The 20,005-nt window shown below is 40.8% G+C and overlaps 1 protein-coding gene across 1 annotated transcript in view; it reads left to right on the forward strand.

Moving 5' to 3' along the window:
• The first annotated feature begins 328 nt into the window (after window positions 1-328).
• The window catches only part of LOC122808896 (potassium voltage-gated channel subfamily D member 1-like), a 426,806-nt gene continuing 407,129 nt past the window's right edge, over window positions 329-20,005 (forward strand). Inside the window, exon 1 of the mRNA XM_044080011.1 lies at window positions 329-486. Coding sequence (XP_043935946.1) covers window positions 334-486 — 153 coding nt within the window. The 5' untranslated portion in view covers window positions 329-333. The remainder of the gene's footprint in view (window positions 487-20,005) is intronic.

Consider the following 20,005-nt stretch of genomic DNA (forward strand, 5'->3'; position numbering starts at 1 on the left):
TATCATCCAGGAAACACTTAGTGCTCAGCCTTAGACTAGTAGCAACACTAACTGTGGACTTAGATGGTCTTTGTTCCTTCTATCAATGGGTGGGGGACATAGTAACCTTAGCTGTTTCCTGGAGACTGAAAATAAAATAATAGTAAAAGAAATATGGGTTAAGAATTGTATTTGCTCTTTATTTTATTTGGCTTGAAATATTTGCAAATAAAGGTTTGCCAAAATGAAAAAAAAAGAAATAAAGGTACCTTCTTTAGTATGAACTATAAGATAGTTCCTCGTCTTCTGCTACTCATGTCTTCTTTCTACTTCTTTCTTCCCAGGTATGGTGACATGGTCCCTAGCACGATAGCAGGAAAGATTTTTGGCTCTATATGCTCTCTCAGTGGTGTCCTGGTAATCGCATTGCCTGTCCCTGTAATTGTATCGAACTTTAGTCGCATCTACCACCAGAACCAGAGGGCTGACAAGAGACGAGCACAACAGGTAAAACAGTATAACTTTTAAACCAAGTACTGTAGCTTAAGAATTGTACTGGGTTTGTGTCATCCATCAACCGCATATACATTTAACTAAAGTGCATACCATCATCTCCTGGCATGTTTTCATAGTTCTAAAATAGACCTGTTAAGATGAATAATCTAAATCGCAGTAAAGTAATTAAGAGGGACAGAAAGAATATGTTGTTCACATGTACAGCACTGTAGAGCATTTGTATTTGTGTGTTTGATAGCTTTTGGTGTATTTAAAATACTGGTTTATAAGTGAAAAAGGATCACTATATGTGTGATTGCAAAGAGCAATAAAGCTGAGCTGCACTTTACCCTCTGCATGTATTGCCCAACCTGGAGAAGATTATCAGCAGGTGGAAGACACATCTGACAGCACCTTGTCTTCATAATAGCAAGGAGACTGTAATCTGTATCACAACAGAATTCCAAAATGTGTATGTATGGGACACTGAAATGTGATAGTAATATGAGTCCCCAGCCAATAAACCCCCAAGATGTTGTCAGGAGAGAATACTCAGCAAAATGTTGGATCCAATAGTAGACAGCCTGTTAAATGCATGCATAAAGTAGGCAGGTGTAGCTGACATAGGAAGGGACATTAGAAAGGCCTGTGAAACAATAAGTAATACAGGATGACAAGGGCATTGTATAGTAATAGCTGGGTGGACAGATATGGACATGGCTCTGAATGCTGCGGTCCAGTGCAAATATTGACACCCAGGACAATGGCCCACATCCACTGAATGACCATAACACTGCTGGGAATCCAGTGACACAGAAGAACAGTTCAACTATCTGTTACAAAGCGCAAAAAGCTGTACACAGTGGTGTAACTAATTAGTGTCAGTGTGTTCATGGACATTGAATCAGGTTCCTAACAGAGATGCAGTGATAACATCAGTTCTATATACAATACTGGCACATGGCCAGATGAGTTTGAGTCCTTCAGCATATCAGTTGGATGTCTTACCAGGTGCTGAAAAATAGAAAAAAAAGAAGCATGTCCAATAACAGTAATGAGTGAATATATCTGAATGAGAATGCCTACCTATGTATAAGAAACCAGCAGATGCAAATGCTCACAGTAGAACACAGGCTACCCACTCCCTAACCTCTTTCTGTGTTTGGCTAAGAAGACCAGAGTGGTGGCACTTCAGATCCCTTTAATGATGCTGGTACTGCTCATTGATGTGTGTGTGATAACCATGGCATTGCTCACCATCTTGGCAAGGTAGTGTCAGGTGTCCGCTTTGTACTGGGTGCCCTCATGGGAGATCCCCAGCAGATGCTCATCACAGTGTCAGTGCAGGAAGAAGTGAAATACTTTAGCTTATCTCCTGTACCACACAGGACTCCTTCCAAATTCAGCTCCTTTAGAATTCATGCATACTTTACAGGTTAACCTCAGGAGGAAAATGGTAGCTGATTCAAGTCAGTGCACTTTGTGGGTACCAAGTGACATGCTTCAGTTGCCAGCCTGGCAACATGATGTAGCTTAATTGGTCTACATGATAAGGTATCAGCAACAGTGCTGGATGGGAGGGAATGGAGACCAGGCAGACTGGGCAGAATGCATAGGGTCTATACATATCCTGTTGCTGTCGTTCAAGGTGGTGGTATAAAGGCAATAGGGACCATGTTGGGTATGTCAACAAGCTCATGGCACCATGGAAATCAGACACTTGCTCACACATTTAAAAAAATATTTTACAGTCCACAATGTATGTGCAAATGCATGTATGAGTCTTATTGCACAGTTTAGGACTAGTATGCATTGTGTTACATGTATGGGTGTGAGACATTGGCAGGTGGGGAGAGTGCTAGATAAGTGCAACATTTTCTTTTATTTGAAGGAGCCCTCCGAAGCAACATGCTGACAGGTATTTGGGGCACACAGGGATGGTTGTGACAGATCTCTATATTAAACATTTATTTTGGGCAGCAGAGCAAAGGCCAATAGCAGTTGTGGAAAGTAATGGGATGACTGTATGATTTTTTTTCTTTTTAAAAGGATTACTCTACAGCAACCTACTGACAGGAAGTTGGGGAGCATCGAGAGGGTTGAAATGACAAATTCACCACTGGAACAGAAACAGGCAAGCAAAAACTGAGGGTAATGCTACTCAATGCTAGAAGTCTAAATCTCAAAATGCACTCACTCAAGGCATTCCTTAAAATGGAGAACATCGATATCTTTGCAGTGACTGAGACCTAGTTCAAGGCTCCAGAGAGCACTCCTGCACTACCAGGCTATAACTCTTACTACACTTTTCGGCCATGTAACCTGGACCGGAACACCAAAGGCGGAGGTGTGTCCATATTCATTAAGGATATCCACACCTCCAGGCTAGTTGCTCAGCATAATGCATCCAAGGTTATCTAAGTCCATCTAACTCTGGGCAAAACTGCAATCCAAATTGTAGCTTGCTACAGATCCCTCACCATGCCCCAAGAGTCCCACTCCTCTTTTCTTGATGTACTGGAAAATATTAGGGTTCAACCAAACACCCTAATAATGGGCAATTTCAACTACCCCACCTTAACTGGGAAAACTACTCGTGTACCAACTCCTTCACACAACGCTTTCTGGAATTCATAAACTCCAATGCCCTGGATCAACTTATCCACACCCCCGCCAGGGGCAACAATATCCGAGACCTAGTCATTACCAACATGAGTGACCAGTGTTCCACACCTGAAGTCAACTCCTCGTTGGTCCGATCCAACCATAAGCTAATCACCCTTGATATCCACATTCCGCCCTCACCCCCCCATTAAGGAAACCACAGTAAAAAATTTCTCCAAAGCCAACTTCATGCTTCTTAAGACAGAAGTGGTGAACTTCATGACACCCATGCAGATGGACAATACAGTTACAACTGCTGAATCATACACAAATGCACACTATAAGCACTATCCTCCAAAAACAGGAAGCCAATCTGGTGGTCCCCTGGCATAAACAAACTGTACAACAGAAGGAGGAAATTGTTGCAAAAGAGAGTAAAATCCCATGAGTGGAGGAGCTCCCTGGTCACCCTCAGTAAGAAGCTGAGATCCATTATAAGATCCTCCAAAGCTAGCTATGAAAACAAAATCGCCACTGATTCTAAGGACAACCACAAAGCATTCTATAGCTATGTCAAGAATCACAATGGCAACACCCAGATCTGCTCTGAGTTACAGTACAATGGCATGAAAATTACAGAACCAACTGATATTGCCAACATCCTGGCAGACAGGTTCAGTGCTAGCTTTACCCCCCACCCCCTAAAGGGCCCATATCTATACAGGATGAATGCAGAGTCCCTGTAATCACAACTACGCAGGTAAAAGCTGCACTCTCTAAAGCCAAAAACACAGCATCCATGGCACCAGACAACATCCCAGGCTGCATTTTACATGAACTTCAGAATGAACTGGCTCCCCACCTAAGCACCATGTTTAATCATAGCCTCACATCAGGCTTTGTGCCCACTGAATGGCGTACAGCAACAGTTATCCCACTTCACAAAGGGGGAGCCACCACTGATCCCGGGAACTATTGCCCTGTTAGCCTGATGAGCCTGATCTGCAAGGCCATGGAATTTATCATCTTGGAACTCATAAACAAAGACATTGTAACTTCCAAACTCTGGATCCCACCCAGTTCGGGTTTGTGAAAGGCAGATCATGCCTCCTGAACCTGATCGACTTCTTTGAGGCAGTCATCAAAGCCGTAGATGAGGTTAAGGTGGTTCACACAGACTATCTTGACCTCACCAAGGCTTTTGATATCATCCCCCATCTGGAATTATAGCTAAACTCACTAAACTAGGTATAAATCCCTATGTCACAAGATGGGCTGCCAACTGGCTCACTGACAGAACCCACACTGTAAAAGTTGCACAATCCAAATCTGACCTCAAACCAGTGACAAGTGGAGTACCACAGGGTTCAGTCCTGGGACCTCTCCTGTTTGCTATCTACTTCTCTGAAGTACAGGCTAACACAGAAGACCTCTGGCTAATGAAGTTCGTAGATGATTGCAAACTAGGAATCATAGTCGAGTTCCCAAATGATGCGGAAATCCTACAGAAGGGCCTCGCTGAGACAGATGCCTGGTGTCAGAGCCATGGCCTCAAGCTCAATGCCAAAAAGTGCATTATCATCCCCTTTGGTAAAAGCTCTGTACCCATGAACTACTACATAGACAGCAGTCTAGTTAACACCAAATGTGCGATAAGAGACCTTGGGACCCAGGTGGACAGTAGTCTGTTCTTTGATAGTACATCGCTACAGTAGTCAGGAAGTCCTTCTACGTGGCACACCTCATCATAAAAGGGTTCTCATCCAGAAAAAAAGAGGTCATTGTTCCCCTCTACTGGACACTCATTAGACCCATTATAGAGTACAATGCCCCTTTTGGAATGTACCTCACAAGACAACTGCAGCAGCTGGAAAGGCCACAGAAGTACCTCACAAAGAGGATTACTGGCCTCAAACAGATGCCCTACACTGACCATCTCAAAAAACTCCAGCTTTACTCCATAGCATGTCACCTACTCTGAGGTGATCTCTGCCTAACATATAAACCTATGCCAAACCCAGAGCTGTTGGACATGCTACACCTAAAGAAATCCCAATCCCTCTGAGCTACATGGTCTAGGGACCTAAACCTTGTCACCACAATAAACAGGACATGCTAGAGAGATAGATTCCTGTCCCAGAGTCTTCCCATACTCTAGAACAGGCTACCCATCTACGTCAAGCAAAGTTCTTCATTAGCACTCTTCAAGAAATATCTTGATGAGTGGATGGGAAATAGGAAATACACCCCGGGGATCACTTCTGTGTCTCTGCTTGACAGTGGCACAGGAAGATAACTTTCTTGTGTGGCATAAGCCAGGGAACCTTGTTGGCTAGGCTTACTTAGGCTCTTGGGCCAATAGCCTAGTACCTACCTATGAACCTATGAACCTATGATGAATTAGAGAAGACAGGATGTAGGTGATGCAGCAGTAGCTCACCAAAGGTATGGTTGTGGTGTTGCATGAGATGGACTCTGTCTCTTGGTAGGCATCTCATATGGAGAGTGATGAGCTGATATGCATAAAGTCTGCATCCATGTATCAGATATGGTACATAGTGAACAGAGTAAGATGAGAAGGCACATTGGATAACAGATACAGGCCTTCATTCATCGATCCTAATACAGTGAACATTCACATCAATAAATGTTGACTTCAATGAACAACTTACCCGGGGAAAGGAACAAGTTGTCCAGCATTCTGACCATCAGACAAAACAAAGTATTTCAAACACACCCATGTGGGGGGTTTCAATCCCAGCCCCCTAACTATATATACCAACTCTGAGATTGCACTGCACTGGGGAAAAGGGCAATTTTCTTATGATGGCCAACTCATTCCTTTCCCTGGGTAAGTTGTTTATTAAAGTGAAGGTTTGCTGATGTGAACATTCACTGTATTTGGGTCGAAGAATGAAGGCTCACAGAAATGAACCTTCGACAAAGTGATATATGCCCGATACAGGGTGTATGTGTATATGAATAGTACACAATGGCTAAACGTTGTCATGCTCAGGTAGTTATAGGCTGATGGCAGATTGCATATCACAAACATGTCCCAATACTGCTCTACTGGTCCACTATTTGGAAATGTCCTTTGCTTCTAGAGAATGATAAGTGTGGTACATTATGGTGGTGAAGTTGCCATATGGATGTATTACTGATATAAATGGTGCTGCACATATTTTGTGTCTACTCACTGATCATAGGTGCATGCCCATTTTTGCAGGTGTGTACATGCTGTGTAAACAGCGCAAGTGCATCTAGAAGTTTTTCAGACAGAGGCTAATGTGCTACTGCAGGCCATTCATGAGCATGGGTGGCAAACTCTGTATACAGACAGGATTGACCAGACCTTTCAGGAAAGTGGATGGTGTGAGCTGGTTACTGATGTTAATGCAGACAGTGGCCATAACAGGGCAACCCATTAGATCTGTCAAGTGGTCACCAATATGATCCTGCATGCCCTCACAAAGAACCACACCACTGCTCTGGAGAGGATGCCCATGGGTGAGGTTCTGCTATCACAAACCAAGGGATTCTGCTATCACAAACCACTCTTACTGTCACAGTGGAATGTTTGGTGTCTTTGTCTGAGGAGAGGAAAAGGACCATGATAGGCCTGGTAGAGGCCTGGATGCAAAGGTCTGGATGTGGGAGCTGAATGGATGCACTATCTCATGTCTCTGCTGAGGGTACATCAAGATGTCTTCCTTATGTCAGTAATACATTTTTGTGGTACACCAGTGCCATGAGTGATGCATAACACTGTCCTATCATCTCTACAGTCCCATTTGGGATGCAGACATAAAGGTATATCGCACAATGTGCATTTGCTCATTCTGTATGTAACTATTATCACTACTAGGGAGTGTGATTGTCACATAGTAGCAGTGTTAATTATGTTGCTGCAGGTTCTGGAACATATTGTAATGTGCTACATGAGGAATCTTGTTATCACCACAGATGATGTGGATGTGCAGCAGTGGGCCAGTGGCTGTTAATGCTATTGTTCCTGTGCAAAGTGGGTGTCACAATGGGCATTAACAATGGATGTGTAGGGCAGTCATTTAAGCAGAGACAAATACTACTACTGCCATGACAGTGCAAGGCAGTCATTTAAGCAGAGACAAATACTGCTACTGCCATGACAGATGTGACAAGTGTACTGTATATCCTGTTTGAAGACATATATGAAGGCTTTACCCAGCAGATGGGCATTTTAGACAAAATATTGCTTGCATGGGCCATCTGCCTTTGCATGCTATGGTCAGTGTCTTTCCTGATAACACTGTGCATCTGCTTGCATTCTGGATACACTTCATAGGGTAAGTAGGTCAAAGTTACATGATGCTACCTCCTCCAGGCACCCATCAGTAATGAACCTGATGTGGAATGGCATGGCCAAAAGAGCAAATGAAGCTAATGTGGTGATCAGGCAAATGGAACATTCAGGCAACTTTGGTCTCATGTTTTACCTATGGCTATGGAAATTCACAGTCTTTGTTGTTCTCACCTGTGATCCAACAACATGTGTCGCAGACACATTTACACAGTGCAGCCACATTTTCAAGAGCTAGGTCTCCTGCATCCATTATTGCTGAAGTCCCCACTACATATGAATGCCTTCCCTCCTCTCGAGGAGCACTATGCCCTCCCTGCATAGTACATTTATTTACTTATTGACATTTGTTAACTGGGAAAGTCCACTGGGTCAAGTGACCATTTTCAGTGGAGGCCCAGGGAGAAAGGCCCCACAAACACTGTATAATATAAAAGCATATAAACATATATAATCTTACAAAAAAAGTACATATGATTGCTGGAACATCTACATCTATCTCTTCCAACTCCTTTCCACATTTTTAGTCCCCACATCCTTCCACTAATGTGCCCGTTGAGGATCCCTGTCACTGTGCTCTTTCCCACGTTTGTATGTTATTATAATTGAGCCCTGCAATCACTGTTGTCTTACATTGATGGGTAATATCTGATACACACATGGCTAGTCACTGCACTATACAGCAGACGTGGGTGTAGTGCTAAATGCATCAGTTTTAATCTTTGTTGTACATAATTTAGCCCATACTTGTGAGGCAGACACTTCCTGTTTGCTAGTACTACAGCATATTGTACCTCACTCTACCTTACATGATCTTCTCTTGCAGTTATTTCCCCTGGTGGTTTCTGCACCAGCACCTCCTCTGTCAGTGGCTGCAGTCTGCCTAATACTCTGATTCAGTCTCTTTCTGTGGCTGTCTGAGTATCTTTATGTTGCCCAGCATTACACAGTCAACATGTCCTGGAGCATAGTGCACAATGCCACACATGGAATCTAGGTAGCAGACGTAAGCTTCCATCAGTCTAAGCACATGCACCATGACGATGTCTGCTTGTGACAGTGCAGTGTTATATTGAATCACAGCCTCTGAGTACCCCATGTTCCACAAGGAACAAGTGTATCCTAGTGGTAGTAGATTATGCTACCAGATATCCCGAGGCAGTGGCTCTGTTCTCCATTGGAGCAGAAAAGGTAGCAAATGCTTCGTTAGAGATTTTCAGCAGGGTAGGTTACCCAAAGGAAATACTGACTGAAAGAGGTGCCAATTTCATGTCAGACCTGCTGGCTTGTCTGTGGAAGTACTGTGGGATGAAGTACTTAGAAACCACACCCTACCATCCCCACACTAATGGTCTTGTTGAGAGGTTAAACTCAACATTCAAGGTGATGCTACAGGCATCTGCAGACCAGTTTAAGAGGGAGTGGGACAAATATCTGCCTCATCTGTTGTTTGCTTACAGTGAGGTGCCCCAGGAATCCACAGGTTTTTTCATCCTTTGCATTGCTGTATGGGCAGAGAGTGAGGGGACCTCTAGATTTGATTCAAGATGAGTTTGAGGGTGAGTGTGAATCCCACAAGGGTTCTGTTGTGGCACATTTCGGCCAACTCCGAAATTGCGCTACAGTGGGGTAAGGGAAATTTCCTGTTTACCTCTATATGTGGTAGCGCTAAATGGGAGATTTCCTGTACCCTGCCTGCAATGCCAACACTCAGATGGCACACACACACACACACACACACACACACACACACACACACACACACACACAAAACATGCAGGGCACCTTGCTGCCATACATACACACCCAAAATTCTACATTTTCACTTACCTGGCACTTCCACTTTAAACCTTCGATGTTCTGAACATCGATGTTCTGGTCTCGATGATCAGAACGTTGATGTTCTGAACATTTGATGATTCAAAGTGGAACCGCTGACTCACACACACACACACACACACACACACACACACACACACACACACACACACACACACACACACTTTGAGATTTGATTTATATACAAACACACACACACACACACACACACACACACCTGGGGAAGGCTGGCACAGGTTTACTAGCTATGTCTCCTTCTGCCCAGACTATAAGGTAGTTATCACTGCCATCAACCCCTACTTATCAGCTACTTAAAGACCCTTAAAAAAGGTGACCAATCCTACTGTGTAATGTTACTATTATCCAAATGGTAAGTGTGACCATGACTAAGGTTATTTAGGAGTGGCCTGTACAGTGTCACCAAATGCATATGCAAGTACTTTAACAGCTTAAACATGTCTCACAAATACCAGCCACAAAGATAGGTTTAAATATATTTAATTATAAATAATAAAATAACAAGCCAATACTCAATCAACACATTTACTTCAGAGTTCAGAATCACATGAAATATTTTGAAACAACATTGCTGGGCAGTCTCAAATGAATACAGAAAACATCAAACTAATCTTTACTATATTTCTTTCTATCTCTAAAAGAAATACTATGTCTAAATCTTATTTACAGAGCAGCACATAGGCAGAAGTGCTGAATGGATTTTTCTAGGTCCAAGACAAGATGCAAAATGCACAGTCTCTCTTTGAGAGAGTTCTTAAATTAATATCAAACATTACTGCATGGTCAGCTTTGATGACATTACTCTTTGTCACCTGCCTTCAGTTCCCAGGCTAAAAGATACCAGCAGAATTTTATCATCTCTGTGTGAGAAGTACATATCTCTCAGATGTGTAACTGCTAGGAAGCAATAAAACACTTTACATTTTAAACCTAGTAATTAAAATTACTTTCAAGACAATAGAAAAACTTCTAGCTCTAGACATTGTGTCTGCTTGCTGCATTGAAAGTGAGAGATAACACTATTGTAAAACATTTTGATTCCAACTTATTTTCTTGAAGTTTTGCAAGTTAACTTCATATGTTCCAGCTTCTACTATTAAAACATACATTTGCACAGGTATATAGTCTATATACATTTCTGTTCTTTTCCAGTAGAGTACAGTGTGGTTACATTCTTGAATATAAGTACATAACATACAGTTCTGTATAAATCATAACAGTATTTACAAATGACATAGAATTATCTACAGAATTCCAGCTAGCTGGGCTGGTAGCATCACAGTCTCGTTACCATATTGTTGCTCATTTCTGTATCATTATGAGGTCATTAGCATATGATGCTGACGTTGCAATTTGCCAGCTTGAGCAATGGTACCACATGTGTCTCTGAATCAGCACCACAGTGAGTGCTGCTGCTCACTAAGAAATTTTGCCTAAGCCATTACTCTAATCATTTCTGAGTCTGATCTACATTTGTTTTTGTTTTTGAATCACTTGATATTGTTATATTCTGCCCTGTGGCTTGGTGCTGATGCAAGCTCACTTCCCTGAATATTCCTTCTGAGTTACACTGAGCTCTAAACTGGCTGTTCAGAAATGTGTTTCAGACTTCTATAGCAATATAGAGATTTTATAAATGAGATAATATAATATTAAGTGTAACAGAACCATACAACACCTTTAAAAATGCACATTTTTGACACTTGGAGGAACTATGCCTCCAGTACATTTGTTCTGATCATGAAGATGTTTAGGAAACATTGCATTAGCACATATTTACATCTCCAAAATGTATTTGGTATAAAAAAATCTTTTGGAATTTTTGCCTAATAAATCAAGTCAGGAAACAGCTTACTGCTATTTTCTTTTATATTATCCTTGTTTTACATTTTTGTATTTACTGTAGTATAACACGGATAGCTGCGTATGAAATATTTATAAAGGAGCAATCTTCCAAGTATGCATCTTGTTGTCTGTTTGTGTCACAATTTTACAGAGATGCTTCAGAACACATTATACATATTTAACGCTGAAAGCTTCAGCAATAACTGAGTTATATGATTCCATGTATTCCACAACAGCTTTCCAGACCTACTTTCTTTCTACTGGATTATCTTTTGTGTATACCCCATCCATTAGTATTTGACAGTCCTGCAGTATCTCTGCTTCTTTCTGCATTTTTGGGATGATAAAAATTGAAAGCTATATACTTAACATAACGATAGATTGGGAAGATCAGATCCATCAGTAACAGCTAACTAAGGCCATTGGGTATTCAGACTGCTCGACACATAAAACTTTTCAAGGTACTGTGGCCCTTGTGTTTATCCCACACTGCACTGTGGTCCCATTCCTTTCCAGATCTAATGTAAGCATTTGAAGTTGCTTACTATTGTGACTCTGTACCTACTATACCAAGACAATGGGTCAGGAGGGAGTTTATGTTACTGAGGATGGACCTCTTCTTTCAAATCTGTCATTATAGTCTGTATTTAACTTTCTATCTGGGAAGCAGAGACCCATCCTTATTAACAGGGTGACCAGGTTTCATCCCATTCCATCTGGGCAGTCTCTTTTATGAGAACATTCTCCTATCAGACATTTGTGATGTGTGGCCAGGCTTAAAAAGGCCCTAGTGGTCATTAGCCTTGTACACACCTATGAACTTGTTATAGTAGTTATTCCAACTGAAGACATTTTCCTGAACAACTCCTCCAAGTTGTATTACTAAAGTGTTGTGAGTATCATACAGAGTATTTTGAGAAAAAGAAATATGACTTTTTGGAGTAGAAGGAAGATGCTTACTTTATTTAGTATAACAAATGTGGATACAATTAGTGATGCAGTTAGGTAAAGTGATTCATTTTTTAAACTTTCTTACTTTTTTTTTACTGGAAAAGGAAGTAGAAAGTTGTGTATCTTTTCTACTAGAAATTGTGTTAACAACACTATGTCTCAGTTCTTGGCGCATATACATATATGAAGAAGGTACTGCTTGTGACAGGTATATTGTGGAAAGAACACAAGAAGATAAATATACTGACTGAGATTGGATTCTCTTTAGGTATAAGGGGGTTTAGTATGGAGGGTGACTTTATCTTTATAGAACAGAAAGTAAGGTGACACAATTGACACCATCTGTAACTGTTCTGGCAGAGATGATCACTACCAGAAATAAAGTGTTTTTGCAAAAAAGAATTCTCTGTGTCTGCAGAAATATCAGATTTGAAAGGAGGCTATGTCAGTTTCTCTAATGCAAAATATAAATCCTGAGGAAAACTGGGTTTCTTAAGGCTGATCTCAGAAGGAATATGTCTTTATGAAAGGCTTTGTAGACCTTCAAAAAAAACAAAAAACAAAAAAAAAACATAGACAAGGAGTGAAGGCCTTTATGAAAATTATTGTGGCAAAGTAGACTTTAATGGAGCAATGACTGAGTCCTTAATCTGCTCTTAATATTTAACTACAGATGAGACAGGATCAGAAAAGGTGTACAAATATTTTGAGATGGCAGAAACTGTATACTTGTCTGTATCAGTGTTGCCCATTTGGGGTGTCTGAAAAGAAGTGATTTCTGCCACTCTGCAAAGGAAGGATGAGTAGTTAGCTATTACTAGAAGTAGAAAAATATGCACTTCAACAAAAGAAGTGAATGTTCGAGTAAGATTTGTCTGATGGGTGAATTAGGAAGGCCATCTAGGGACACAACAGAGTATTTCCTCAAGTAAGGAGGCAGAAGCAGGGGAAACAATATTTCTAAAGGCAAGTATGAAGCTGTGAGAATGACTTTTGACTTGTGTCATTTGACTTTGACTTGGGTCATTTAACTTTCTAGATGAAACTTATTAGACAAAATGGGGGATGGGGGTGAAAGGACTCCACTGCACTATTTCTTGATCAGAGGACTAAAATCAGGTCGATAGATTTGGAGTTGGTTTGGGAGGGGAGACCGATATGGTACAACAAGTCCTGCCACAGTGTAAGAAAATCTGTGCAAAAGAGGGTCTGAAGAAGCAGTCATGCTGCATCAGCAGGCAGCAGCTTAGTTTTTCTACAAATGAGTCGGCTATTTAAAAATGCGTCAAATCACATATTATGACCTACAGGCTTATGTTACTCCTAATGATCTGTACTCCCTTACACTCTCCATAGGAAGAGAGGCTAGGCAAGGTTTCCCTGTATATCCCCATTTAGTTGTTCAGGCCATCAAAATAATAGCCTCTTACATACATCAAAAGACTTCCCAGATAGTGCTTGCGTATCATTGCAAGTTTAGCTCAGTGTGGTTTGCTAATGATGGTGTAATTTGGCTTGACAATTGTGCCTCACTTACTGAGGATCGTGCATAGATTTGGGACCATATCTGGCTTAAAAATTAACAAGAGTAAATCCAGTGTTCTGCCTTAAAACTCACACTGTGAAAAAATACTGGATTCCCTACCAACACATGGATTTTCAATTGTATACAAGCTTACCTATATGGGGATGATTATACATAAACATCATGGCCAGATTGTGGACCTGAATATTGCATTATAAATGAAAAGGATGGCAGAAATTGAAGCTCCCTTTCCTGGCAAAAATTAATGCTGTCAAAATGATGAGGTTTCTGAAATTTCTATTTTTTTTTTGTTTGTTTAGACACCTTCTTCCTCAAATTGCTTATACAAAGTTCCAGAACAAATTCCAAAGTATGATGAAATATATGCTTTGGGATGGGAGACCCCATTCAGGCAGCTAGAAAAGCTTTGTGTATACCTAAAAGAAAAGAAGTTTGTGGTACCGAACTTTCAAAGATATGCCGTTGCCATTGTGTATGCCTAGTGTGTACAGGCTAGATCATACCACTCAACTGTCCAGATTTTCACAGAATGTCCAGAGTTTTGTCTCATATTTCTGGTCGTCCTCATAAAATATCTGTTTTTCTGGCAAATCACTGAGGATTGAAGTCACTAAATAATGACATACATTGGAGTTTCAGGCTTCCAATCCTTCAAAAGAAGCATGCCAACACAAATCCTATTATTCTAGCAACTTTCTAAGTTTGTAGAAGCAATATTTAAAATATGTCCCTATTTTGGGCCTTTGTACCCCCATTATTTTAGGCTTTATCCCAATTTATTGCCCTAAGAGGTTGAGAGATATGGGCTAGATCAAAGAATCCACTCTTATGGTTGTTGCTGGAGTTATGGATGAGGAATATGTCTATAAAACATCCCAACTTGTATGGGAGGAACAAAATTTGGGCTCCTGGGGATAAGGAGGGGAAGTTTAGAAGGAGTTTTCATGGATCCTTTGCTTCTTTGAAACAGGATATCATATGGGCCAATATCAGGTGAAGTACCATCTCTCTTTTGGGAAGACTGGAACCTGTAAGGCTACTTTCCATGGGTAGCTCTTCACTTAAGGGGAAATTCATCACATTTTATGACTGCCAAGGGATGCAAGTAGATGTGTAATTGAAATTATGTCAATATTTGCAAATAAGAGACATTTGCTACCAAGCTGTCTAGATCATCACAGTCTGAAATATCTTCCTGCTGTTTGGCAAAGGGGCAATATATTTTTAGGTTAATCTAGTCTAGACACTTATCCCAGTGTTATATATTTTGTGTTTCAGACATGATTAAAAAAATGGCAAAAGATGCTTCGGAAATATTTGGGGGAAAGATTCTAGAACTCTATATTTTCAGATCTGTATAGGTTCAGAAGCAAACCACAAGTTTCCATTAATAGATTTGAACTATTATATAGATGGCATCACTTGCCGTTTTTGAGGGGTACCCAGGGATTTATTAATAATGGTATATGCTGGAATTGTGCTACACTGTACATGGATTACTTCCATATTATATGGTCATGTCCTATTTCACAACAATTTTGGTTATGGTTAGAGATGCTGCCAGCTGACCAGGCTTACCTGGAGTTTTGGCTGTTTGGAGTTGGTAAGGAGATGCTGTACCTTTCGGTTAAGGTGTTTACCTTACAGACACAAGGTACAGGATTTGATTCTCACATTTGAAGAGAAATTAACTAGGCTTAAAATGGCCTGCAAGGCTATCTAGCCTCATACTTGGCCATGAACCTAATCAACAATGTGAAGTATTTCACTATGATAAGTGCTGAATATTGTGACCGATTCACTTTCATCTTTGCTTCTAATTCAAGAAGGACCCTTCCTCCTACCAAAATTACTCCATTGTGCATCAACTGAACTTGTATGTGCCTCTTTGGTGTTGTCCTTTAAACATTTTAACTGCCTCAAACCTGTTAGTGCGTTTTTCTTTCTTTCTCTGATGAATACCACTTTTGTTGCTCCTTATGTTTCTTTGTCAGGTCAAGTTATCTGGCAAAAGGGTTTATCTATTAGTTCACTAGTAGCAATATTAAAGTGTTTGCCAGTTTTCTCAGGAATGTGTTTGGCCTCTCTGTCACAGACCAAATGACTGAAACCTGTAAAGCTCAAGCAATAGCCAAATGAAGAATTCATTCAGTTTTTATAACTTATGCTGAGATTTATGGCCTCAGAGCTAGTTATATTACTGAGGGAAGGAGGCCAAAATGTTCTGGAAAGTGACTTTCCATGCCTGCAAAGCTTGTGAACTGGATTTCATTAGCAAGCCAGACATCAGAGAGTTTGCAATGGTACTCAGCAGATGGGGTTTTGACAGGTTTTCATCTCCTGGATGAGAGCATTTTTTTTCCTGTCTATAGCTTCACTGGAGGCCAAAAAGTATACAGCATAGAGTCATAGTTTAAGGAAGTAGAAGAAGATTGTCTGCAGTGCACACCTAGATGAACATGTGCAGACCATGCTGAAGTCATTACATGGCCTGCATGAACGGTGGGTAAAACAAGTGTGTTAACAAGAATACGGTCTGTACCTGCCAAAGAGGTGGCACTGTACTGAGGTGCCCTGATTCACATCTAACCACTCCACTCCCCCTTGATACCATAATGGTCTACCAATTCTGTGGGACCCTGGGAGTGTGGGAGCAGCCATCAACTAGGAGGGGTGTTGCTGCTTCAGAAACTGTTGAGAGAATCCATTACATTGCAGATGGCAGACAGCATGAGGTAAAAAAAAACATTAAAAGACTTAGAGGGAAGCAGGGTACACAGCTTTCTGCATAAAGGGTATGGGAGGCTTTGTTGACATTAGAAAAAAAGAAAAATTGAATTGCCTTTACTGTCTGTTGGTCTTGACAAAATAAGTTTTGATGTGGAAATAGTTAACCTGTTAAAACATATCCTGTTTTGATGTACAGTTTATGATTAATTTATTTTCATTTGTCCTTTCTAAAAATGTATTTATCTGTTAGTGGGAGCACCACATCACCAAATGTATAAGTAATTAAATACAATGTCTGTGTCTTTATCTAAACGATTCACATTCACTTTAAGAATCTTGTATCACTTGTTTAGTTTTGTTAACCTGCTCTGTTGCACTAAGCCAAATAATCTTATAGAGGGAAGGGTTTGAGCAAAACCTCAGCTCTGGTGCTGAGAATCAGTAGCATTAACCATTGTACCACTTTACTGGCCATATCATATGCTCACACACACACACACACACACACACACACACACACACACACACACACACACACACACACACACACACACACACACACACACACACACACCCCTCTGGAGAGACATTTTCTGTAGCCTGTGAACTTTCATTGTAGTCAAACAAAACTGGCACAAATCACCCTCCTTTTCTCTTCTCATGTTTGTGTATGAACATTTAATTAATAAATGTTTTCCTCATTACCACTTTCTTATATTCCACCAAGCATATGTCATCTAAATGATGGTTTAAAAGGAATCAATGAAAATCTGTGGCCTAGGACAGGTAGAGACAATCATTTGGATAGAGTTCTATAATGGCTTGTTCAAATAATTTCAGTTTAATTCAGTCAACAAATTACAGCCAAGCTGTAAAATGTGCATATATGCCTATGGCCTACTTAAACCACTGTGATAAACAACTGAGCAGACAAAAATATCAGTGCAGTACATGACATGACTTGTACAGAACTGTGTTATATGGATAATATATTTCTCTGAGAAACAACTGCTCCTGATTAAAGTCTGACCTTATTTGATGCCGCAGACATTATGAATGAAGCATACTGCAAGCTGGCCTAATTTTGTAACAGCAGCTATTAAAGATCAGGGAAAAAAACTTAGAAAATTATTTTGTCAAGGTGCCATAATGGAGCAGGGAGAAAACATGCTACACAAAAGAAAATACCAGTAAATATGTTCTTATTTCTAAAGTACCGAATAAGAAAGAAAGTAATAATGTAAAACAGAAAGATTCACATCATCAAACTCAAATTTAGGGAATGGATAATTCTAGCTTTTTTTGATATACACAATATGGGTATTCTAAATTTTGTTAATGTGTTCCATATATATCTGGGAACAGACACAGTGAAGATCACTTGAACCTGTCACATCACTATCCTAACACCTGAAAAGGGCTTATTTTGATGCCTTACCAGTATCCCACCCATTGTCCACTGTGTAATAATGTCGGTGCATAATTTGTTTTTCAGGAGTTGGATCCCCAGTCTCCACCAATTCTTGTATCCTGGAACAGGAAGCCCCTTGCCCAAGCATAGGTTATGCCACTCAGTCCTTGTCCAACCTGCTGGCTTCTCAGGGGCTGGGTGTGCTACTCAAATGTGGCTTGAGGCTCCTTCCTTCTGTGCCATAGAGATGGCTTAGGTTAAAACATTCTTGATTATTAAAATCTTTTTATACCTGTAAAAATAAATATAGTATGCAGCTTATCAGAATTTGGTTATTGGACATTTGGTGAAACACAACAATGAAATATCACAGAAGTAGATGAATTATTTGAAGTGATCAACTAATTGAAGGCAAGTTTTATAGTAACCTACATCAGAGACTGTACAACTGAGTTAAAATGTAATAGTTTGTAGCAGTCTGGTGCTAAAGATGTGGGTCACCCATCCACATTGCAGTTGCCACAGGTTGGTGTGCTGATGGGCATCCGATCGTTGACTAGAGATTAGAGATGCTGAATGTTAGAAACTGGCTCATCCTTTCTTGGTCTGGATGCTCTGTGGATTAAGCCCTCATCACATCCACTGTTAGCAAGTCAAATGAAGACCACCAAATGAATTAATAAGTAAACTACTTAGTGGGGAGTCTCAGGATTTAGGATGTAGGTGCAGACCAAAACAGGCTGAAGGGCTGGACTGACATTGTATTTCTCCAAAAGATGAGGTGTATGATATCATCAAGGCTTGTTATGACATATAAAACAGAAATGATCCTAAACCTGCATATGACAGCAGATGCTATAAATCCAATTGACATTCAGCAGAAGGAAAAAAAATGAAACTTTCACACAGCATGAATTAAATGAGTAAGACCTTGTGAATCTGTTGACAAGTACAATGCTCAGATCACAAAAATGGGATATAAAATCCAGCTGATTCACTCCATAAGAGATTAAAAGGCAAAACAAACATTACTTGGGTAGACAGTGGCATGCACTAACATGGCTTCATTCTTAGCTGGGTTAAGCTTGACATGTCTACAAGATATATAATCAAGGATAGTGTCTAGTTAGGTCTGTAAGAGTGAAAAGTCCAGCACATTATCTGCAGAAAAGCACAAGCATTGCTACATGGTCATAGGTTCATAGGTGTGCACTAGGCTAATGGCCCTGGAGCCTTTACAAACCTAGCCCATAGGATTACCCTGGCATCGTGCCACCCAACATTAGTTCCCAGTGCCTCTGTTGAGTAGAGCCACTGGAGTGATCCTCGGGGTGAATTTCCTATTTCCCATCCAGTCATCAAGATTTCTTTTGAATGGGGCCAGTGAGGTGCTGTTTGATATGTATGGGAAGTCTATTCCATAGCATGGGCAGTCTCTGGGTTATGAACCTGTCCCTCCAGTATGTTCTGTTGATTGTGGTAATACGATTGAGGTCTCTGGAGCGTGTTGTATGGAGGGATTGGGATTTCTTTAGATGTAGCATTTCTAACAGAGCTGAGTCAGACATGGCTTTGTAAGTTAAGCAGAGATTGTCTCTAAGTAGGTGATATGAGACAGAGAGTAGTTGGAGTTTTTTTAGTCTGTCTATATAGGAAAACAGTTTAAGGCCTATGATCATCTTTGTGAGGTACTTTTGAAGCCTCTCCAGCTCTTGCAGGTGTCTAGTGAGGTACATGCCAAATGAGGCATTGTACTTGATGACTGGTCTAATGAGGGAAGAGTAGAGGGAGACAATGACCTCTTTCTTCCTGTATGCAAAACCTTTAGTAATGAGATGTGCTGCATAGAAGGACTTTTTCACCACAGTGGCAATGTGGTGGTCAAAGGAGAGGTTGCTGTCAACCTGTGTTCCTAGATCACTTGTAACACCTTCTGTGTTCAGTGGGCTCCCATCAATGTGGTAATTCATGGGAAACGAGTTTTTCCCAAAGGGGACGACACCACATTTTTTGGCATTGAGCTTAAGGCCATGGTTCTGACACCAGTCGTTGGTCTCAGTGAGGCCTTTCTACAGGATGCCAACATCACTTGGGGAGTTAATAATAGCTCCCAACTTGCAATTGTCTGTGAACTTTGTCAGCCAGAGTCCCTTCGTGCTGGCCTGGACTTCAGAGAAGTAGATACCAAACAGGAGAGGACCCAGGACTGTACCCTGTGGGACTTCACTTGTGACTGGTTGGCAGT

Source organism: Protopterus annectens, chromosome 8.part0, assembly GCF_019279795.1.
Source record: "Protopterus annectens isolate FY-2018-M chromosome 8.part0, PAN1.0, whole genome shotgun sequence".
NCBI classification, from domain to species: Eukaryota; Metazoa; Chordata; order Ceratodontiformes; family Protopteridae; genus Protopterus; species Protopterus annectens.